At 37.0% G+C, this 23,135-nt stretch overlaps 1 protein-coding gene across 2 annotated transcripts in view; it reads left to right on the forward strand.

The window, feature by feature from the left end:
• RERG (RAS like estrogen regulated growth inhibitor) overlaps positions 1-5,213 on the forward strand; it is a 113,447-nt gene extending 108,234 nt beyond the window's left edge. For both annotated transcript variants that reach the window (XM_082636330.1, XM_082636331.1), the window contains 2 exons: positions 1,841-1,914; positions 3,461-5,213. In XM_082636330.1, the coding sequence (XP_082492456.1) occupies positions 1,841-1,914; positions 3,461-3,868 (482 nt within the window). In that variant the 3' untranslated portion in view covers positions 3,869-5,213. The remainder of the gene's footprint in view (positions 1-1,840; positions 1,915-3,460) is intronic.
• The last annotated feature ends 17,922 nt before the right edge of the window (positions 5,214-23,135 follow it).

A 23,135-nucleotide genomic window follows, 5' to 3' on the forward strand; every position in this document is an offset into this window, starting at 1 on the left:
ATTACTATTTCACTGGAATGTGTAATTATTTCCCCTTTTTATGCTAAGTTTTGTTTGATCGCACCTTCTCTCTTAATTTACTAGTCAGTATTGCCAGATTTTTACCTTTCCTCCACCCACCTTTTTTTTTTTTTTTTTTTTTCATTTTTCAAGCACCATGCTTTGGTTTTGTTAACCTTATCTAATTTTTTCTACTGTTTTCTCTTTTACTTCTTTCCTCATATCTTCTTGGATTTATTCTGTTTTCCTCTTCTAACAGTTGAGTTGAATAATTTGCTCACTTTTTTTAGTTCTTCCTTTTTGTCATGTCATCATTTGGAGTAAGACAAGTACATTAGCTCACTCAAACCTGCCTCTGGTCTCTTCCCCCTCCTCCAACCTGATATATTGTTGTTATCTAGACCTGTAATTCTGGATTGCTTTTGTTGTAGTTTCATTGCTTTGCATGACTCCATTAGGATGTTGAATTCAGTTTTGCTGATGAGAAGCCCAGGGTCAATCTGAATCACATGATTTTGTAGGTGATGTGCTTTTTTCCTTTAGATCCTTTAAAGTTTTCCTCTTTGTCATTGATATCCTTACATTTTGTTGTAACAGGTTGATACATGGGACTTCTTTCCTTTTGTGTCCTGTTAGTTCTTTTTTAAAATTTATTTTATTGAAGTATAGTTGGTTTACAATATGGTGTTAATTTCTGCTGTCCAGTGAAGTGATTCAGTTATACATATATACATCTTTTTCATATTCTTTTCCATTATGGTTTATCACAGGATATTGAATATAGTTCCCTGTGCTATACAGTAGGACCTTGTTGTTTATCCATTCTATACTGTCAGTCCTTTTGATATGAAGTTGTTCAATGTCTCTCATCCTGGGAAATTCTCAGTCACTACAGCCTCAAATATTTTCCATTCTTCTATGTATTTTATTCTCTCTTTGAGGCTCATTTTATAGTAGAAAATAGCATGTCTATTTCTATTATCCATATCTCTTATATTTTACTTTCACATTTTCCTTCTTATCATTTACTAGTGCTTTCAGGGAGAGTTCTTCAACCTGAACTTCATCAACCTGATCACCTACTGAGTGCTTTATGGCAGTTGTTCTAGTTTTCATATAGAGCAGCACCATTTTAACTTCTGCTTTCCATTTCATATTCAGGGGCACACCCAGACACCTAGTGCTCTTGCCCCTGCTAACTTCTCCTGACTCCAGCAGAGCTTGGGGACTACTCTGTTATTATCCTACCAGCCTCCAGCTGGTATTGAACTGCTGCCATTTTTCTACCTTGAAGAGGCAACATGAACTCTGCTTTGTTCCCTCTCCCCTCCATGCTGCCCAGCCCTCCTCCATGTTGGGTAACTGTTCCTCACCAACCCCCAGTCACTGGGGTCCAACCACCTTCTACTGCCCCAAGGGTCCCTCATAGCTTTACACAGTCATTTTTTACATGGATAGCCATCCACTTTCCTCTAATGCTTATTACATTCCTAGGGTTGAGGTCTAGATAGAAATCAACAGCTTCTGTCTATATGCCATCTTGTCTGGAACAGGAATTAACATGATTCCAGAAACTGGATTTTTAGGAGTATCAAGGTAGAATGCACTTGTGGGAATCACTTTCTCATTTTAGGATGTAGAGGCCTCATTCTAGAAGGAAGAGAGCATCAGGAAGCTGGCCTCATAGGAGAATAAAATAAGAGGCAAAGACTTCCTGGGATGCACATTCCGTTATGCTATAAAAACAGACATACTCCTGTGACTAATTTGTAATTCTAATCATCAAATTAAATCATGCACTTATTTACCTTTTCACCTTCTTTTTTGCTCCTTTCCTCAGAATCAACCTACCGACACCAAGCAACCATTGATGATGAAGTTGTCACCATGGAGATACTAGATACTGCTGGCCAGGTGAATGAGGAATAAGCTAAAATATTTTCTGGATCAAATAAAAATGAGATGTGCATAATGTGAACAAAATTAAGATATTTTTCTATAATTAAGTAATGATGCCTAAAGACTTTTTAATTATCTAGTTATTTTAAATACAATATTAACTTGTTTGCAACAGTATTAACTTATTTGCATATGCATCCTTATGTAAATTACCCAGTACTCCAAAGGGGTGTTGAAAATATCATAACATTCACATAATATCATCTAGAATAGAATTGCCCACCTATATTTTGGGGAGTTGGAGAGATCTCCCCAAACTCCCATTGTAACGCTGTGATAAAGTTAAACAGATATCATTACTGGAGAAGTTCTCAGAGCCTTAATATGTTTATGTATAAGGGGAATCTGTAAGAAATTTACTATATATTATATTCTAAACTTATATGACCTTAGAATCTTTTTTTAGAATACTTTATTTTAAGAATCCCTTCTGTAATATTCTTTTCAGACCTCACCACATCCGATTGAAAATTTGAGCCGCATCATTGAACAATAGTAACTTATTTTAAAATGAAACTAATATAAATTTGTTTTGTAGCCAGTTGTTCTGAAATTATAAACAAGTTCATAGGTAGGTTTGGTTCCCAAGATTAGGCATGACCACTAAGAATGAGAGTTAGGCAGCTGAAGGATTTCATGGTGCTTTTCAGTTACTTGGGATCCCCAGAAGACTTGAGTTAAAAGTATTTAATCCAAGAAATATACTTGCAGCTAATTATACAGTTTTCCTTCTCATCACTACCTGCTCCCTATATATGCTCTCACCTTCCAGCACTGATTCTAAAGAGAGGCAGCAGGGAAATACTTTCCTGCAGAAGTCATTTGAGCCTATAAAGGCAATGCATTTTCAAATCACACATGCTACCTTCTTAGGAAGGAGGGATCACCCACTTTGAGAATCACTGCAAATGAGGTTCTGTCATTATTGGGACCGCATAATATTTGGAGGGTGTTGAGATACAAAAAGAAGCCAAAATCCCCTGGCTTTGAGTTTGACTCTCTATACAATTTTTCACTGTTTTTCTGTCCTGGGGGCTAATTGTCTCTAATCTGAAGAGAGAAAAAAAATTAAAAAAAAAAAAATCAAAACCACTTCACTATGCCGTGCCTCTAATTCTGATCTCAAAGGATGGGATAAGGTCTACTTGTCTGTTACCTATTGGTCAATTCTTTATTTGTGATGAAAAGTCTCAGAGGCAATATGCTCAACTAAGAGTATAATTTCTTTATAGTTCTTGGGATTACACACTTAATGATGTGGCAAGAAACAATTAGAAGCCAAAAGTTAGGTTCTATGCAGTTAGAAAATGTCTAGTTCCCTAAGTAATGCTTTTACTCCAAACTGATTGAGAAGGTCAGCTTGTGCAGGCAGACTACCAAGAAATTTTAATGACACTGAATATAAGGAATAGTCATTAAGGGATCACCGTTAGCATTTGCAGCATCTATCCATGACAATTACTGCCAGGTCTCCCGACTGCCGTATTTTCCTTGCCAACAGGAAGACACCATTCAGAGGGAAGGACACATGCGATGGGGGGAAGGCTTTGTGCTGGTCTATGACGTTACTGACCGAGGAAGTTTTGAGGAAGTGTTGCCACTTAAGAACATCCTGGATGAGATCAAAAAGCCCAAGAATGTGACTCTCATCTTGGTTGGAAACAAAGCTGACTTGGACCACTCCAGACAGGTTAGTACAGAAGAAGGGGAGAAGCTGGCCACAGAATTGGCATGTGCTTTTTATGAGTGTTCTGCCTGTACCGGGGAAGGGAACATCACTGAGATATTCTACGAGCTGTGTAGAGAGGTACGTCGCCGGAGGATGGTCCAGGGCAAGACAAGGCGACGCAGCTCCACCACGCACGTCAAGCAAGCCATTAACAAGATGCTCACCAAAATCAGCAGTTAGGCAGCTCTGTTCTTGTGAAGGCCCTGTTCAGGTGGGTTGGGTAGTTGGAAACACTTTCTTGCCCTTTTTCCCTTTTTCTCCCCCGAAATAAAAGAAAATACTCCATTCTTTGTTCTGACTCTGGGAAACATCTGGGCTTCCCACTGGTCCCAGCCTCCCATATGTTGGGAAGTTATAGAGTGTTTTAATGCAATTTCAGTGCTGACAATCTCTCTTTTGCCTGCTTGAATAAAATATGCTCTACTGCAGTTTGAACATGTAATCACCAGATTCTGAAATGGCTGTGTTCATATTAAGCTATTTTTAGGCATCTTCACCTTGCTTCGATAGGTGGAAGTCTTTTCAAAAACATTTTTAAATTCCATTCCTTGTCAAAGTCTACAAATGATCACCCTAAAAGTCTAAGATAACAGAAAATACAGTGAATACACAGGAAGAGTACCTAAGATGTTGGACCAGGGAATAGAGCCTTAGTTTCTATTTGAAATGAGGATTTTTCGGAATTATCTTAAATCATCTAGTTTTTCTTTAACCCTTGTTTTGTTCTTAAATTCAAACATGCTCTCACAAAGTCTTCCATTGTCGTAGAGAGTTTCATTTCAATTTGAGTTGGTTCTCTCCTTGATCTATTGATCATTGCACCCTAATTCTTCTTCTGTGGCTCCAACAAGATTTAATTATAACAAAGGCAGCAGGATCCCTCAATTCAAATACTCCTGGACCATTTCTCACCAAGCCCAGGGTGATGTAAAGACAAAAGGAATCCTTTCACCAAGCCCTGACTTTATTGAATGCTAATAGAGGATTCGGAATTAGAGGTGTCTGGTTCATTTCTCTCTCTGCTTATCATCTTAGAAGAAAGACAACATTCAAAACAACAGGAAAATTAAGAATGAGGCTTAACTACCCTTCCGTTGGGGAGCCCAGGCTTTGTGGCAGGCACAGTAAGAAGAACCAGCCTCTGATTCATTAAGTTGGCTATGTGGCTTCTAATATTTCAGATAAATTAATTCACTTAGGAGAATTCAGAAAAGAATGAGTGATTAGAGTTCACTATACCCGAATAAATGCGTATAAAACAGATTCTTATATTGAGAAAGTACAGTCTATAATTGATAAAGACTTATGATTCTTTTTTCCCTATTATGCCCCCATATATCAAGATTTGGGCACTTTATTTTAGAAGAAAATATATATCTTTTACATGTGTGTGTATTTATAAATGCATAGATATATGTATAAAAATTTGTAAGAGCTGGAGGCTTTAATTCACCAATGCATTTGGACAGCTCAGTGTAACTGACTATTTTATGTGAACATAATAAAAAGCATAATTTTCACATTCTGTCACATTCAGGCAGCCTTTCTTGTGATAATATAAAAAGTTTGTAGTTTTAGGAGAGACTTCAAGAGATTGTTGGATTGCAGAGCTGACGAATCAGTGAATGTGATATAGAAAAGAAGCACCTGAACAGCTCTGTTCTTGTGAAGGTCCTGTGGAGGTGGGTCAGGTAATTGGAACCACTTGAATATAATAATAGCTACATTTTTAGAGTGCTTAGGTGCTATTTTAGGCACCTTATGTATTATCTCATCATATTCTCACAGTACCCCATGCAAGAGATAGTATTATGATCACAGTTGTAAGGGTGAAGATACTGAGCCACAAGGGAAAACAAGTTTGCACAGCTATTTAGTGGGCAGAGCCGGGATTTGAACCCAGAGAGGCAAAGTCAGACAGTAGAGCCCATACTATGATCCACTATGGTATATTAGTAGGCTGAGATATGGGTCTTGTTCTTGAGCTGTGGGATGAAGACACAGGAAGGAGAAAATGTAGGGAAGACTTGTTTCATTTATGCTTTCATTCATTCATGAACAAATATTTACAGATAAACTGGGCATGTAACTTGACATGTTAGTCCATTTGATGGTTTCTGAGTTGAACCTTGAAGAATACAGTTGACCCTTGAACAATGGGGGGGATTAGGGGCACCGACTCTCCACGCAGTTGAAAATCTGTGTGGAATTTTTGACTCCTTCCAACACTTAACTACTAATAGCCTACTGTTGACCAGAAGCCTTACCAATAAAATAAACAGTCGACTGACACATATTTTGTATGTTATATGCATTATATACTGTATTCTTACATAAATTAAGCTAGAGAAAAGAAAATGTTATTAAGAAAATCATAAGGAAGAGAAAATACTTTTACAGTACTGTACTGTAGTTATCCATACCATAAGTTTACATCATCAGTTTACAAGATGACTCATCTGTCAGTACCTACAGCAATATTGTCTTATATGATACAAAACTCTGTAGATGTTATACGTATTACTAACAGTAAATGTCAAAAATGGAAAGACCATGTGAAAAAGAAATTCATATTTATTTCATGCATTGATAACGAGGAAGCTGCAATAAGAATGCTTTATGGTAGCCTAGTGTAATCAAAATGATTACTTCACAATAGCCTAGCCTATACACTAATGAATGAATGGTTATAATAGTATGGCATACAGTATTACAGTCATATTCATAATACAGTATTGGAAACATTCACATTTTTTTAAAAAAACACTTACCCATGACGATAGGCTGACAGGTAGTTTCTTCAATTAGGAGAGAGCAGCATACTGTACTGTAATGTAATTTTTTGAAAACAATGTTATAAAATGGTAAGAAAACTAACACATTATTAATTTTATATTAAATATCACTCACCTTATGCCTACGTAAGGATAGACTAGTATCTACATGTTTTATGCATTCATGACATATCTTTTTCTTAATTATTTCGATATTTCTAGGCTATGAGTTTTGTCGGCAGGTTTTTCATATTATCACAAATCTCCAAAAATCTTTCCAATATGTTTGTTGAAAAAAAAAATCCACATAGAAGTGACCCATGCTGTTCAAATCTATGTTGTGCAAGGGCCAACTGTATGTACAAGTTATCCAGGAAAGAAAGATGGTGAAAATACCTAGGCAAAAAGAATAGCACGGAACCAAAAGATGAGACATGAAAGGTGATGGTAAGTATAGTAATTAAAAGAGTTTGGAGAGCCACGTGTATCATTCTTCAGGAAGAAAAGGGAAGGGAAACAGAGAGAAGGGATTAAGAGAAAGAAAATGGATAAAGGATTTGGAAGTAAGAAAAAATATCAAAAATTCATAAAACTACAAGTTTAGGTAATTACATCTTAAAGGACCAAGTAGGTAACTTAGCTGTAATTCATTTTCAGTCCATTTAGACAAGGGTAGGGAAAATGAAAGCAGAGTAAAATTGTTTTTAAAATGTCCTCTTCTAGAAACATAGTCTCTTTCATTCTCTCATACTATACTTGGAGATGAAGCTCAGCCAGTGCCCATTAACAGCACGCTCCTAAGGAGGTCTAGTGTGACACCTGGATGCTACCTTAGGTCAAACACTAAGGAAGTGAAATTCACAGTCACCAACACCAGCATCTTCCTTAGACACATGCATACAAATCCAGACCTGTTAAAACATAGAACCACTGGCAAAAGTACCAAGTGGTAATTACAGAAGAACATGAGATTGCACAAATATAAATTAGTTATTCCTCTCATGCCTTAGGTTTATCCACAAATGAAGATTATAAACAAGTCGGTTTTTTTCACACAGCCTTTTAATGATGGAAACGTGTGTTCTTGAACAATAATGATGAGTTGTTATCATCACACTACCACTACCAACGTTCGCTTTTTGGTAATTGCTTTTCTTTCAAGAGTCAAGACTTTTTTCTATATATTGTGTTTGTACTCATATGCCTCACAGCACTGAAAGAAAAGACCCATTAGGACCTTTCTTTTAAATAATATGTGTAATAGTACATATACAAAGATAAACACAACATCTTGCATTCTAAGTATGGTACCAACCAAGCTTTCTTATTAAAACAGCCTATGCTCACTTTGAGGATAAGAAACTAGTCAGTTCACTTGGCCAAATTTAATCAGAGTAAAGTTGAATTCAGAGTAAAGTTGTCCTGAGCTAATAACTTATTGGGACAGTCTGAGAAAAAATAAAGACAAATATTTTTTTCTCCATAGGTTTGACATGCTACATTTAGCAAATTCTGTATTCCCACATATATGGGTCAATTTTGAGACTGTTTGTTCTGTTTCATTGGTCTGTTTGTTTGTTCATGCTCTAGAACCATGGTATTTTAACATTTGAGCCTGGTAATATAATTACTCCTGTTATAACATGTTGTTGTTGTTTTTTTGTCAGAGAGCATTTGCTCTTTATTTTCATGTAAATTTTATGTTCACCCTGCATTACCATGTAGTAAGGATGGTAAACTTGCTTCTTTGTGACTGGAATAATGATACTCCCAGGGGTGATCAAAATTAAGAATAAATTTTTTGGTTTGGACATTACTGTACTCTGGGACTACATAACTGTTGGGTCTAAAAATAGAATCAGAAGGAAGATTTTCTGTTAGTGCTTAGAACCCAGTGTCTATTTTTTCCCCAGCCTTATTGAGATACAATGGACAAAACACTGTGCACATTTAAGGTGTACAACATGATATTTGATACATGTGTGTATTGCCAAATGATTACCACAATAAGGTCTGTTAACATGTTCATCACCTCACATAATTACCTTTTCTTTTCTGTGGTGAGACTACTTAAGGTTTACTGTCTTAGCAACTTTCAAATATATAAAACAAGTGGTGTCAGCACCCAACAAAACAAAAATTGCAATGTCTGGCATCTAGTCAAAAATTACCATGAATGCTGGAAATAGGAAAATATGACCCATAAATAGGAGAAAAATCAATCAATAGAAACATACCAAGAAATGCTAGATGATAGCATAGCAAACAAGGAACTTAAGACAGTTATTATAAATATGCTACATATGCCTAAGAAGGTAGAAAGAGACATGAACATTATGAGGACAGAAATGAAAGCTATACACAAGTCCTAATTATAACTTCTAGAGATGGAAAATACAGTATCTGAAATAATAAAACACTGAGTAGGATTAACATCAGATGAGGTCCTAAAAAATATTACCAGTGAACTTAATGACACAGTACTTGAAACAATCCAAAATGAAGCAAAGAGAGGGAAAAAGACAATAATAAACAAAGAATCAGTGACATCTGAAACAAAATCAAGCAATCTAACACACATATAATTAGATTCCAGAAATAAAGGAAAGGGATGGTGGGATAGAAGAAAGTATTTGAACAAATAACAGTGAAAACTTTCTCAAATTATAAGCTCACAGCTCCAAGAAACTCAGTAGACACCAAGTAAAAAAAGCAGAGGAAACACACCAAGGAACATCAAAATCAAATTCCTGAAAAATAATGAAAAAGAGAACATTTTAAAAGCAGCCAAGGGTAGGGGGTAGTGGATGGAAACACATATGTACAGTGGAACAAAGACTGATAAAATGTAATTATATTATTTGAAGGTAGGCAGTGATAAGTGGAATGAGTATATTATAAATCTTAGAATGACCATTAAAAACAAAAACAAAAACATAGAGAGATGTAGGTAATAGGTCAATAGTGTTTATAGAATGGAATCATAAGAAATACACAAATCAAAAGAAGGCAGAACAAAAGAGGAACTAAAGGAACAAATAGCAGATGGGATAAATAGAAAATAAGAGCTAGATGGTAGCTTTAAGCGTAATCATATTTTTAACTACATTAATTGTAACAAGTGGGAATAAACCACAGATGGTCTCAAGGGAACATTTCTAGGATGACAGAACTATCCTATATTATGATTGCTGTGGTAGTTATATGACTACATACATTTTCTAAAGCTCATCGATTTGTAAACTTAAAATTAGCTTCTTTATTGTATGGGAATTTATATCTCAAAAATGTTAAACAGAAAAAGAAATATATCTTTCAGTTGGGAATTCAGCAAGGAGGGAACATCAAAGAAAGTCATCCTGAAAACTATTTAAAACAAATGTTCAGGGGAGACCAAGATGTCAGAGGACTAACGTGGAAATCACCTTCCTCCCCACAAACACATCAGAAATACATCTACATGTGGAACAACTCCTACAGAACACCTACTGAACGCTGCAAGAAGACCTCAGACTTCCCAAAGGGCAAGAAACTCCCCATGTACCTGGGTAGGGCAAAAGAAAAAAGGAAAAACAGAGACAAAAGAATAGGGACGGGACCTGCACCAGTGGGAGGGAGCTGTGAAGGAGGAAAGGTTTCCACACACTAGGAAGCCCCTTTGCGCAGGCAGAGACTGTGGTGGCGGAGGGGGGAGCTTTGGAGCCACGGAGGAGAGCACAGCAACAGGGGTGCAGAGGGCAAAGCGGAGAGATTCCCGGACAGAGGATCGGTGCTGACTGGCACTCACCAGCCGAGAGGCTTGTCTGCTCACCCGCCAGGGCGGGCGGGGCTGGGAGCTGAGGCTCGGGCTTCGGTCGGATCGCAGGGAGAGGACTGGGGTTGGCTGCGTGAACACAGCCTGAAGGGGCTAGTGCGCCACAACTGGCCGGAGGGAGTCCGGGAAAGTCTGGAGCTGCCGAAGAGGCAAAAGACTTTTTCTTCCCTCTTTGTTTCCTGGTGCGCGAGGAGAGGGGATTCAGAGCGCCACTTAAAGGAGCTCTAGAGATGGGCGCGAGCCGCGGCTAACAGCGCGGACCCCAGAGACGGGCCTGAGACGCTAAGGCTGCTGCTGCCACCACCAAGAAGCCTGTATGCAAGCACAGGTCACTCTCCACACCTCCCTTCCCGGGAGCCTCTGCAGCCCGCCACTGCCAGGGTCCCGTGATCCAGGGACAACTTCCCCGGGAGAATGCATGGCACGCCTCAGGCTGGTGCAATGTCACGCCGGCCTCTGATGCTGCAGGCTCGCCCCGCACTCCGTGCCCCTCCCTCCCACCGGCCTGAGTGAGCCAGAGTCCCCGAAGAGGCTGCTCCTTTAACCCCGTCCTATCTGAGTGAAGAACAGACGCCCTCAGGCGACCTACACGCAGAGGCGGGGCCAAATCCAAAGCTGAGCCCCGGGAGCTGTGCGAACAAAGAAGAGAAAGGGAAATCCCTCCCAGCAGCCTCAGGGGCAGCGGATTAAATCTCCACAATCAACTTGATGTACCTGCATCTGTGGAATACCTGAATAGACAACAAATCATCCCAAATTGAGGAGGTGAGCTTTGGGAGCAACAATATATACATTTTTTTTTCCTTTTTCTCTTTTTGTGAGTGTATATGTGTATGCTTCTTTGGGTGATTTGGTCTGTATATCTCTGCTTTTACCATTCATCCTAGTGTTGTCTTTTTTTTTTTCTTTTTTTTATTACATTTTAATGTTTTTTATTTTTAATTTTAATAACTTTATTTTATTCTATTTTCTTTCTTTCTCTTTCTTTCTTTCTTCCTTTCTTTCTTTGTCTTTCTTTCTTTCTTTCTTTCTTTTTCTCCCTTTTCTTCTGAGCCATGTGGCTCACAGAGGCTTGGTGCTCTGGCCGGGTGTCAGGCCTGAGCCTCTGAGTTGGGAGAGCCGAATTCAGGACACTGGTCCCCCAGAGACCTTCCAGCTGCACATAATATCAAATGGCAAAAGCTCTCCCAGAGATCTCCACCTCAACGCAAAGACCCAGCTCCACTCAACTACCAGCAAGCTACAGTGCTGGACACCCTATGCCAAACAACTGGCAAGAGAGAAAAACAACCCCACCCATTAGCACAGAGGCTGCCTAAAATCATAATAAGGTCACAGACACCCCAAAGCACACCACCGGATGCAGTCCTGCCCACCAGAAAGACAAGATTCAGCCTCATCCACCAGAACATGGGCACCAGTCCACTCCACCAGGAAGCCTACACAACCCACTGAACCAACCTTAACCACTGGGGATAGACACCAAAAACAACGGGAACGACGAACCTGCAGCCTGTAAAAAGAAGACCCCAAACACAGTAAGTTAAGCAAAATGAGAAGACAGAGAAGCACACAGCCGATGAAGGAGCAAGATAAAAACCCACCAGACCTAACAAATGAAGAGGAAATAGGCAGTCTATCTGAAAAAGAATTCAGAATAATGATAGTAAAGATGATCCAAAATCTTGGAACTAGAATAGAGAAAATACAAGAAACATTTATAAAGGACCTAGAAGAACTAAAGAGCAAACAAACAATGATGAACAACACAATAAATGAAATTGAAAATTCTCTAGAAGGAATCAATAGCAGAATAACTGAGGCAGAAGAACAGATAAGTGACCTGGAAGATAAAATAGTGAAAATAACTACTGCAGAGCAGAATAAAGAAAAAAGAATGAAAAGAATTGAGGACAGTCTCAGAGACCTCTGGGACATTAAACGCAAAAACATTTGAAGTGTAGGGGTCCCAGAAGAAGAAGAGAAAAAGAAAGGGACTGAGAAAATATTTGAAGACATTATAGTTGAAAACTTCCCTAATATGGGAAAGGAAATAGGTAATCAAGTCCAGGAAGCACAGAGAGTAGCATACAGGATAAGTCCAAGGAGAAACACACAAAGACATATTAATCAAACTATCAAAAATTAAATACAAAGAAAAAATACTAAAAGCAGCAAGGGGAAAACAACAAATAACGTCCAAGGGAATCCCCTAAGGTTAACAGCTGATCTTTCAACAGAAAATCTGCAAGCCAGAAGGGAGTTGAAGGACATATTTAAAGTGGTGAAAGGGAAAAACTTACAACCAAGATTACTCTATACAGCAAGGATCTCCTTCAGATTTGATGGAGAAATTAAAACCTTTACAGGCACACAAAAGCTAAGAGAATTCAGCACCACCAAACCAGCTTTACAACAAATGCTAAAGGATCTTCTCTAGGCAGGAAGCACAAGAGAAGGAAAAGACCTACAATTACAAACCCAAAACAATTAAGAAAATGGTAATAGGAACGTATATATCAATAATTACTTTAAACATGAATGGATTAAGTGCTCCAACCAAAAGACACAGGCTTGCTGAATGGATACAAAAATAAGACCCATATGTATGCAGTCTACAAGAGACCCACTTCAGACCTAGGGACACATACAGACTGAAAGTGAGGGGATGAAAAAAGATATTCCATGCAAATGGAAATCAAAGAAAGCTGGAGTAGCAATTCTCATAACAGACAAAACAGACTTTAAAATAAAGACTATTACAAGAGACAAAGAAGGATACTACATAATGATCAAGGGATCAATCCAAGAAGATATAACAATTGTAAACATTTACACACCCAACATAGGAGTACCTCAATACATAAGGCAAATGCTAACAGCAACAAAAGGGGAAATTGACAGTAACACAATAATAGTAGGGGACTTTAACACCCCACTCTCACCAATGGACAGATCATCCAAAATGAAAATAAAAAAAAAGAAACACAAGCTTTAAATGATACATTAAACAAGAAGGAGTTAATTGATATTTAGAGGACATTGCATCCAAAAACAACAGAATACCCTTTCTTCTCAAGTGCTCATGGAACATTCTCCAGGACAGATGATATCTTGGGTCACAAATCTAGCCTTGGTAAATTTAAGAAAATTGAAATCGCTACACGTATCTGTTCCAAGCACAGTGCTATGAGACTAGATATCAATTACAGGAAAAAATGTGTAAAAGATACAAACACATGGAGGCTAAACAATACACTACTTAATAACAAAGGCATCACTTAAGAAAGCAAAGAGGAAATCAAAAAATACCTAGAAACTAATCACAATGAAAACACGATGACCCAAAACCTAGGGGATGCAGCAAAAGCAGTTCTAAGAGGGAAGTTTATAGCAATCCAATCCTACCTCAAGAAACAAGAAACATCTTAAATAAACAACCTAACCTTACACCTAAAGCAATTAGAGAAAGAAAAGCAAAAAACCCCCAAAGTTAGCAGAAGGAAAGAAATCATAAATATCAGGTCAGAAATAAATGAAAAAGAAATGAAGGAAATGATAGCAAAGATCAATAAAACTAAAAGCTTGTTCTTTGAGAAGATAACAAAATTGATAAACCATTAGCCAGACTCATCAAGAAAAAAGGTAGAAGACTCTACTCAACAGAATAAGAAATGAAAACGTAGAAGTAACAATGGATGCTGCAGAAATACAAAGGATCATGAGAGATTACTACAAGCAACTCTATGTATGCCAATAAAATGCACAACCTGGAAGAAATGGACAAATTCCTAGAAAAGCACCACCTTCCGAGACTGAACCAGGAAGAAATAGAATATATAAACAGACCAATCAAAAGCACTGAAGTTGAAATTGTGATTAAAAATCTTCCAACAAACAAAAGTCCAGGACCAGATGGCTTCACAGGCGAATCCTATCAAACATTTAGAGAAGAACTAACACCCATGCTTCTCAAACTCTTCCAAAATATAGCACAGGGAGGAACACTCCCAAACTCATTCTACGAGACCACCATCATCCTGTTACCAAAACCAGACAAAGATATCACAAAGAAAGAAGACTACAGGCCAATATCACTGATGAACATAGATGCAAAAATCCTCAACAAAATACTAGCAAACAGAATCCAACAGCACATTAAAAGGATCATACACCATGATCAAGTGGGGTTCATCCCAGGAATGCAAGGATTCTTCAATATATGCAAATTAATCAATGTGATACACCATATTAACAAATTGAAGGAGAAAAATCATATGATCATCTCAATAGATGAAGGAAAAACTTTCGACCAAATTCAACACCTATTTATGATAAAAACCCTCCAAAAAGTAGGCATAGAGGGAACTAACCTCAGCATAATGAAGGCCAGATATGACATACCCACAGCCAACATTATTCTCAATGGTGAAAAACTGAAACCATTTCCACTAAGATCAGGAACAAAACAAGGTTGCCCATTCTAACCAACATAGTTTTGGAATTTATAGCCATAGCAATCAGAGAAGAAAAGAAATAAAAGCAATCCAAATCAGAAAAGAAGAAGTAAAGCTGTCACTGTTTGCAGATGACATGATACTGTACATAGAGAATCCTAAAGACTCTACCAGAAAACTATTAGAGCTAATCAATGAATTTGGTAAAGTAGCAGGATGCAAAATTAATGCACAGAAATCTCTGGCATTCCTATACACTAATGATGAAAAATCTGAAAGAGAAATTAAGGAAACACTCTCACTTACCATTGCAACAATAAGAATAAAATACCTAGGAATAAACCTACCTAGGGAGACAAAAGACCTGTATGCAGAAAAATATAAGACACTGATGAAAGAAATTAAAGATGATACAAACAGATAGAGAGATATACCATGTTCTTGGACTGGAAGAATCAACATTGTGAAAATGACTATACTACCCAAAGCAATCTACAGATTCAGTGCAATCCCTATCAAACTACCACTGGCATTTTTCACATAACTAGAACAAAAAATTTCACAATTTGTATGCAAACACAAAAGACCCCGAATAGCCAAAGCAAACTTAAGAGAGAAACACAGAGCTGGAGGAATCACACTCCTGGACCTCAGACTATACTACAAAGCTACAGTAATCAAGACAGTATGGTACCAGCACAAAAACAGAAATATAGAGCAATGGAACAGGATAGAAAGCCCAGAGCTAAACCCACGCACATATGGTCACCTTATTTTTGATAAAGGAGGCAAGAATATACAATGGAGAAAAGACAGCCTCTTCAATAAGTGGTGCTGGGAAAATTGGGCAGCTACATATAAAAGATGAAAGTAGAACACTCCCTAACACCATATGCAAAAATAAACTCAAAATGGATTAAAGACCTAAATGTAAGTCCAGACATTATAAAATTCTTAGAGGAAAACCTAGGCAGAACACTCTATGACATAAATCACAGCAAGATCTTTTTTGACCCACCTCCTAGAGAAATGGAAATAAAAACAAACAAATGGGACCTAATGAAACTTAAAAGCTTTTGCACAGCAAAGAAAACCATAAACAAGACAAAAAGACAGCCCTCAGAATGGGGGAAAATATTTGCTAATGAACCATCTGACAAAGGATTAATCTCCAAAATTTACAAGCAGCTCATGCAGCTCAATATCAAAAAAACAAACAACACAATCCAAAAATGGGCAGAAGACCTAAACAGACATTTCTCCAAAGAAGATATACAGATTGCCAACAAACACATGAAAGAATGTTCAACATCATTAATCATTAGAGAAATGCAAATCAAAACTACAGTGAGATATCTCACACCAGTCAGAATGGCCATCATCAAAAAATCTAGAAACAATAAATGCTGGAGAGGGTGTGGAGAAAAGGGAACCCTCTTGCACTGTTGGTGGGAATGTAAATTGATAGAGCCACTATGGAGAATGGTATGGAGGTTCCTTAAAAGACTAAAAATAGAAGTACCATACGACCCAGCAATCCCACTAATGGGCATATACCCTGAGAAAACCATAATTCAAAAAGAGTCATGTACCATAATGTTCATTGCAGCTCTATTCACAATAGCCCGGAGATGGAAACAACCTAAGTGTCCATCATCAGATGAATGGATAAAGAAGATGTGGCACATATATACAATGGAATATTACTCAGCCATAAAAAGAAACAAAATTGAGTTATTTGTCATGAGGTGGATGGACCTAGAGTCTGTCATACAGAGTGAAGTAAGTCAGAAAGAGAAAAACAAATGCCGTATGCTAACACATATGTATGGAATCCAAAAAAAAATAAAATAAAAAAATAAAACAAATGTTCAACATCTCAGAAGATGTTTTTATTTTGCATCTATTCCATTCTTAATAAAGTATCAATATTTTATTTTAAAATAATAGTTTCATTTAAATTCTCCATGCTCCTATATCATTTCAGGCTCCCTGGCCTCAAGTACCTTTAGTCACTAGAGACCCATTTCAAGGGAATGCCATTCTGTTCTCTTGTGAATCCAAAGACCCTTTTATTTTTCCTTGGGAAATACAGATGAGTGCTTGGCCTTATGGAGTGTGGGAGTGTGTGTATGTACATGTTTCTGTCTAATCTTTACCTGTTTTCTGAGAGAAGAAAATAATTTGGTTTATTCTATGAAGGAGTATTTTTAAGAATAAAACCTCACTGTTTAGTAATCTAAGGAAGTGCTTGTTGATGCCTTCTTGATGCTTTTATGATTTATGAGATCCTATAAACATTGCCATAAAAACTTTTATTTTGTCATCCTCTTCATCTTCTCACTGTTAGGAGAAGCCAAGAGCTTATTGAGAGAAACAAGGTAGGACCTTGAAATAAATACAGGATATTGATTGCTTCTCTTCCCTGAGCTTCTGAGTCAATCTATATACTGGAAGTGTCCAACTACAATTTATGTTCCTAACATTTGCTTGTAAGTTGGCTTTTTGATATGCTAAATGCAATTTCCCTGGCAAACAAAGTTATAAACCACATTTAGGTTCCCCAGCTTGTCCATGACAGCCTATTAATCGATAACATAGCACTTTTCTTCGTGAGAAATACATTAAAAATAACATTTCAAAAACAGATAAATATCTTTTCTGCATCCTCTCATCTTTCCCACACATTTTGGTGTCCTCCTGCCCCTTGAACACTTCACTATATATACTTTCTTTGGGGAGTGGGGCAAATCGGGAAATTTTTTAGAGGATGATTCATTACACAAACATATCCAACTGGTGATATTTCAAATAGCCTAGAAAAGTGAAAGGAAATATTTTATGCAAAATAGGGGAAGGATTTTGTAGAAAAGAAGCATGCATACAGTTTATATAAACATAAGGGAGACAAAATGAACTTGGTGATCAGCTAATGCAACAGCATTTCCCACAATAACGACTTTCTTGAGTCTGTAGACGGCTACTAGCCATCATTTAAAAAAAAAAGAGAATTATGTTTCAAATGATTGGAACACAGTATGTTAAAATAAGAAATGCATTCATCCATTCAAGTATTGATATTATGCTAATGAATGTTGTAATTCAATAAGTGTTGCCTAAACTCACTTGGCTATGGGGCTGCACCTTACAGGACTAATGTTCTGTGAACTATACTTTAGGAAATAATGTTTTCATCCCATCTTCAAAGAATGTCTTCTACATCATCAAGGCTTTCCATCAATAATGGAGAGTTCTCTGCTCTTCAGGAGTGTCCCTTTGTAGGATGTTCTGTCCCTTTAAAGGAGTCCAGTGCAATGAAAATAACATGAGAGCCATATATGGAAGTTACAATTTTCTATTTTAAATTTATTAGATTCTTATTAATTGCCTAAATTTAAATTATTTAAGTTAAAAAGGCTTACATTTAAAGTAAAAAAGAAACACATGAAATTAATTTTAATATATTTTATTTAACTCAATATATCCTTATATATGATCATTGCAACATACAATCAATATGAAATTATTAATTCGAGATATTGCACAATTTTTTGTGCTAAGTTTTTGAAATCCACTGTGTATTTTACACTTACAGCACATCTCAATTTGGACCGATCATATTTTAAGAGTTCAATAGCAACACATGGCTAGTGGCTACCCTATTGGATGGTACAGCTTTAAAATAGTTTAACATCTATTGAGTCTTAATCCTCCTTTATTTTGAACAAATCCAGTCACTAAAAAATTGAAATCAGAATCCTAAATTTTAGACATGAATGTGTTCTTAGAAATCATTTAATGCAATCCTCTCAATTCTACAGCAAAGTAATGAAAGAGTGATGGGATTGGAATGCAAGTTACATTCTCCTGGCCCCTGATATACTATACTATTTTAACATGGAAACATTATGGTTTGAATTTATAAAAAGAATTGCTGGCTTTACTTTAAAAAATCACTACAGAATCCCCCTTAAAAATTGTCCACCTCCAGAAAATTTAATAAGTGATTCTTTAAAATAAAAATTTAATTTGCAAACACATTTTCCAGACTTCATCTACTGCATAAAAGTGATGCCACCTGCTCATTTTTAGTGCCAAACTAAAAACAGGGAATCTTTTTTAGATTAAAAAGCAACTCTTGTCTGTTGCTACATTTTATTGTATGAGGTACTTAAGTCAGCAGTACAAACATATAATAAACACAGCAACCACAGCCAAGTTAGCAATATGCTGGTCCTTCTCCATCTCTCTCAGGAGAAGGGGCATCCAGCTTTCATTCATCTGCTCAGCCTCTGTCCTTAAGCCAAATGATATCACTTAAAATTTGAATTTTAAAACTCATTTTGCTAGTTTCTCTAGCCAACTCATTCTACTGGTCTTGGGGAAAAAATAGAAATAGGAAAACATTAAGACATGTAATAGGCAAACTGAGATTTAATTATCTATGCAATCTTTATCAAACTATTCTTAATGGAAAATTGGGACATTCCATATTCATATTGACTTTCTGCAATAAGTGGGTTTCTAGTTTTGCTCTTTTAGTATTATTAACCTAATCTATAGTTAATAGTCAATATGAAGCACCCAAGTCAACCAGTGCACCAAATGAAAGCTTTTATGGGAAAAAAAGAATATAATCCAAGGATATGTGAGAACAAAGCAGGCAAAGAACTACCCATCCAGATATCTCATGGATAATGACAAAAAAAACAAACGAGAGATGTGCTGCTGTGATTATCTTTCCAGTTGAAATTAATAGTGAATTAACATGCTGTCTCCAGCTACCACCTTGGCTAGAAACAATCCATTAAAATCACAGCTCAAAGTGGGGAACAGAAATTATGCTGGACAAATAATGATGCTGATAAATGATCGGATCATGACCATAAAACACCATGAGCAATTAAAGCAGATTGGAACTCTTCTCGCCAACTCTAATTACTGGGCACCTGTCCACAAACCATACTGCTGTATCTGAATTCTGCAAAGACTAAACCTAAACTATATTCTGGACTGCCAACCCACCAACTTCATAATAATACTTGTTTAATTAAAATGGTATAAAGAACAAGGCCACCATCAGACACCTGAATAACAAACTCTATCTATTCATCTTTTTCTTTTGTATCCAGAACAGACAGTGTCTCAAAATAGCCTTGGCATCAACATATTAGGTTCCTTTAATGGGCAGTTCTTACTTAAACTGGGCAGAAATGCATCCAAGTTATCAGGGAAGGAGATGGATACATTAATTTCTGATTCTTCCAGGGCAGTATCCCAAGAGGTCAGTGTCTCCCAGCAGTCTGTAGATATTTAAACTGTTAAACACCCTGGGACATCAGAACAAGGACCTCTGCACATTACCTCTGCACATTACCCTGCAGAGAGAAAAAAAATGCACTCCAGAGATTGCGAGGAGGTGCCAACGCCGAATCATACCTGGAAAGAATGGTGATTTGTGCTATAGCTTAAAGAAAAAAGGGAAAAGTGTTTAACCCAGGTACTGCGAGAGTCATGAAGAAATAATTACAAATGTTATCTGAAGCTCTTTGCATCTCAAACATCCAGATTATTCTGCATAACAGGAAGGATCTTGTATCTAGGCACCAACAACTCAAAGTTATAAAATCTAGAAAGTATTGACCATTTGGAAGGAGGCTTAGATTTCATACTTCTTAGTATGCAATAAAGCAAAACAAATTTACAACTACTTTATTGGAAGTGTAGAGGAGAGATAAACCTAAAAATGTCTAGCAAGCAAATAATAGTATATAGAAATTCATTGATATCCATTATACAAAAACTTACTTTAAAAATCAATATTATGTCCACTCAGTGTTAAATTTGATTTTTTTTAACTTAATAGGTACTTGTAAGTGTGTTTGACCATCTAGTCTTATTTTTGTTACACAAAGTCCTTGAACTTTTCCAGGGCAAGTTCTTCTATCATGGAGATTTTCAGGAACTTTAACATAATGGCTCAAAAGGGAGTACAATATATTTTACTTTCTTCCTTCACAGAGTCTTCCAAATATATATGCCTCGTCTTTAACAAACTCATTTCTGTGGCACGTAAGAAATACACAGCTTGTATTATTACATTTTCAGTCATAGCTGACGGAAACTATGCAATCTAGCTTAAGCATGATTGGAAGTGTCAGGGATAAGGGCTTCAGACATTGATGAATCCAGGGAATTATCTCTCTTCATTTTCTATTCACAAGACAGAAAAAAATAGTTACTGGTCAGCCCAGGGGAAAGAGAGTATTTGGTGATATTTTCTGCTGGGAAAAAAATTTCAGAGACCTTGATTATCCTGATGTGTGTATTAGACCCATCTTTAAACCATTCACTGTGTTCGATAGGTTGCGTACTCTAATTACTCACAATCATGTTTACTGCCAACTCCTCTGGCTGCAGAAAAGATCAGCTGCACCCAGATAACATGTACTGGTTTCCCTAGAAGAAAGAGAGGTTCTAGTTCTAGGTGAATGGGGACCTAGCACTGGGTATTTTTGTTTGTTTGTTTCTAAACCATTGAAGCAAACAAAATGGAGCTCCTTGTGAAACTGCTAGTGTGCTGGTGGAGGTGTTTCTCTTTGCTGCTGTCAGCCAGTGGTGAAAAGGGACTATTTCTGGCTAAAGAACATAGCCTGGCCTAGTGTTTTCCTCTGTTATGGCCATCGCCAGCTGGTAGGCAAGGACTCTCAACTCTCCATTCTTTGTGGATGGGTTGGGGCACACTGGTGTTTCCTGACCTGGTAAAAATATCCCTGGTAGATTTGCACTGGTTTCCTGTCACTCAGCAGCCAAGCTCAGCTCCCTATAAAAGCACTCCAGAAATTCCTCCTAGGTTCTTCCTGTGATCCCTCTGTTCTAACCAAAAGAAATGGCATCCAGGGTCCATGCCTAGGTTGTTTCAGTCCACATCTCCTCTTCTAGTCCCACCATTTCATCCCTAGAAACATAAGATCTTCTTTAGATTCTCTGTGTGAATTTTGTTTGGCCGGTGCCTCACTGTGAGCTCTTCTTCTCATGATTTTTGAATCAGAGCCTCTGGATACTGTGTGTTTAGCTCTCTGGAGTTCCTCTATTAGCAAGTCATGTAACTAGCAGATTCCCTGATCTTAAAATCACTTTTTACTTATGATTTCCAACCCTCTGCCCACCCAGACCAGCTGTAAATTTCCTTTCTCCCATTTGGAGACATCTTATCTCTGTTACTATATTCAGGGAACACAAGGCTGTTTATAATTTAAAACATGTCTGCAGACTTCTGCTCTGTTTCTGTTTTCATATATTCACATGTTAACATAGGACTTATGTGGAAAATCATTTCTACATTTCACAGTCATCTTTCTAGATGAAGTTTATATTTCCACAGTCATTTTCAAACCAGGGAAATAGCCTGCCGGTGATTATGCTGCTTCCTGTACCTAGAATATTATTTCTGTCTCTGCCCTTTTATACCTCCAAGTGTTTACACTCAAGAGTCTACTTCTAGAAAACTATTTTAAAGAAAAAAAAATGCAGCAAAGACTTAATACCAAAGGTATTAAGGTAATTGCACTGTCTCATAACAACAACAAAAAAACAACAACAAAAGAAAAGAGGAAGTCACTTATATATCCAGTAATGAGATTTATTTAAAATTATAGTATAGGCAAATACATTTTATATAGACATTGAATATTATTGACAAAGTTTTAAAAAATTCAAGAAAGTGCTTATGACATTTTTTAAAAGATAAGTGGGATATAAATAATTCAGATAAATCTCAACCATGTTAAAACTATGCATAAAAAGAAAAATACTGAAATAAAGTGCTAATGTGGTTATTTTTTACTGGATTATGGAGGACTGACTAGTTTGGGTGTTTGTCAAGTAACCTGCATATGTGTAACTTTTAGGATAAGAAAAATAACCTATAGACAGTATTAAAAATAAATACAACCTAATCTTAAGGATTCAGCTTAAATATCATCTTTTCAATGAAACTTTCACTGATCTTTCTCCTTTTTCTTCTTTGTATTAACAGATTACTTGGTTTACAATGATCCTTTTTTGACTTGTGTTGTGATTTATGTTTTTGTCAGTCTCGTGGACCAGATCACCATTCATTTAATTGTAGGAGCTGTGCCTTGTTTGAATTTGGTTTCCATAGCCCTGAGGACAGGGTCTTCTAAAACCTTAGTACTCATTTGCAGTATGTTGTATTAAATTGAAAGCGTAAGAATTGTAGTTCCCTCGGTTTTTAGTTACTACAGCTTCTACCTTCTATATTAATGAGCTTCTGAAGATGCGGCGAGGGACATTAAAAAAAAATCAAACCAGCATCTAATCATAAACAAGAGACATCAGATATCAGCTACCTGAATACAAGATCAGTCTCTGGATGAAAA

This window comes from Mesoplodon mirus (genome assembly GCF_964341445.2).
Source record: "Mesoplodon mirus genome assembly, chromosome: 11".
NCBI lineage: Eukaryota > Metazoa > Chordata > Mammalia > Artiodactyla > Ziphiidae > Mesoplodon > Mesoplodon mirus.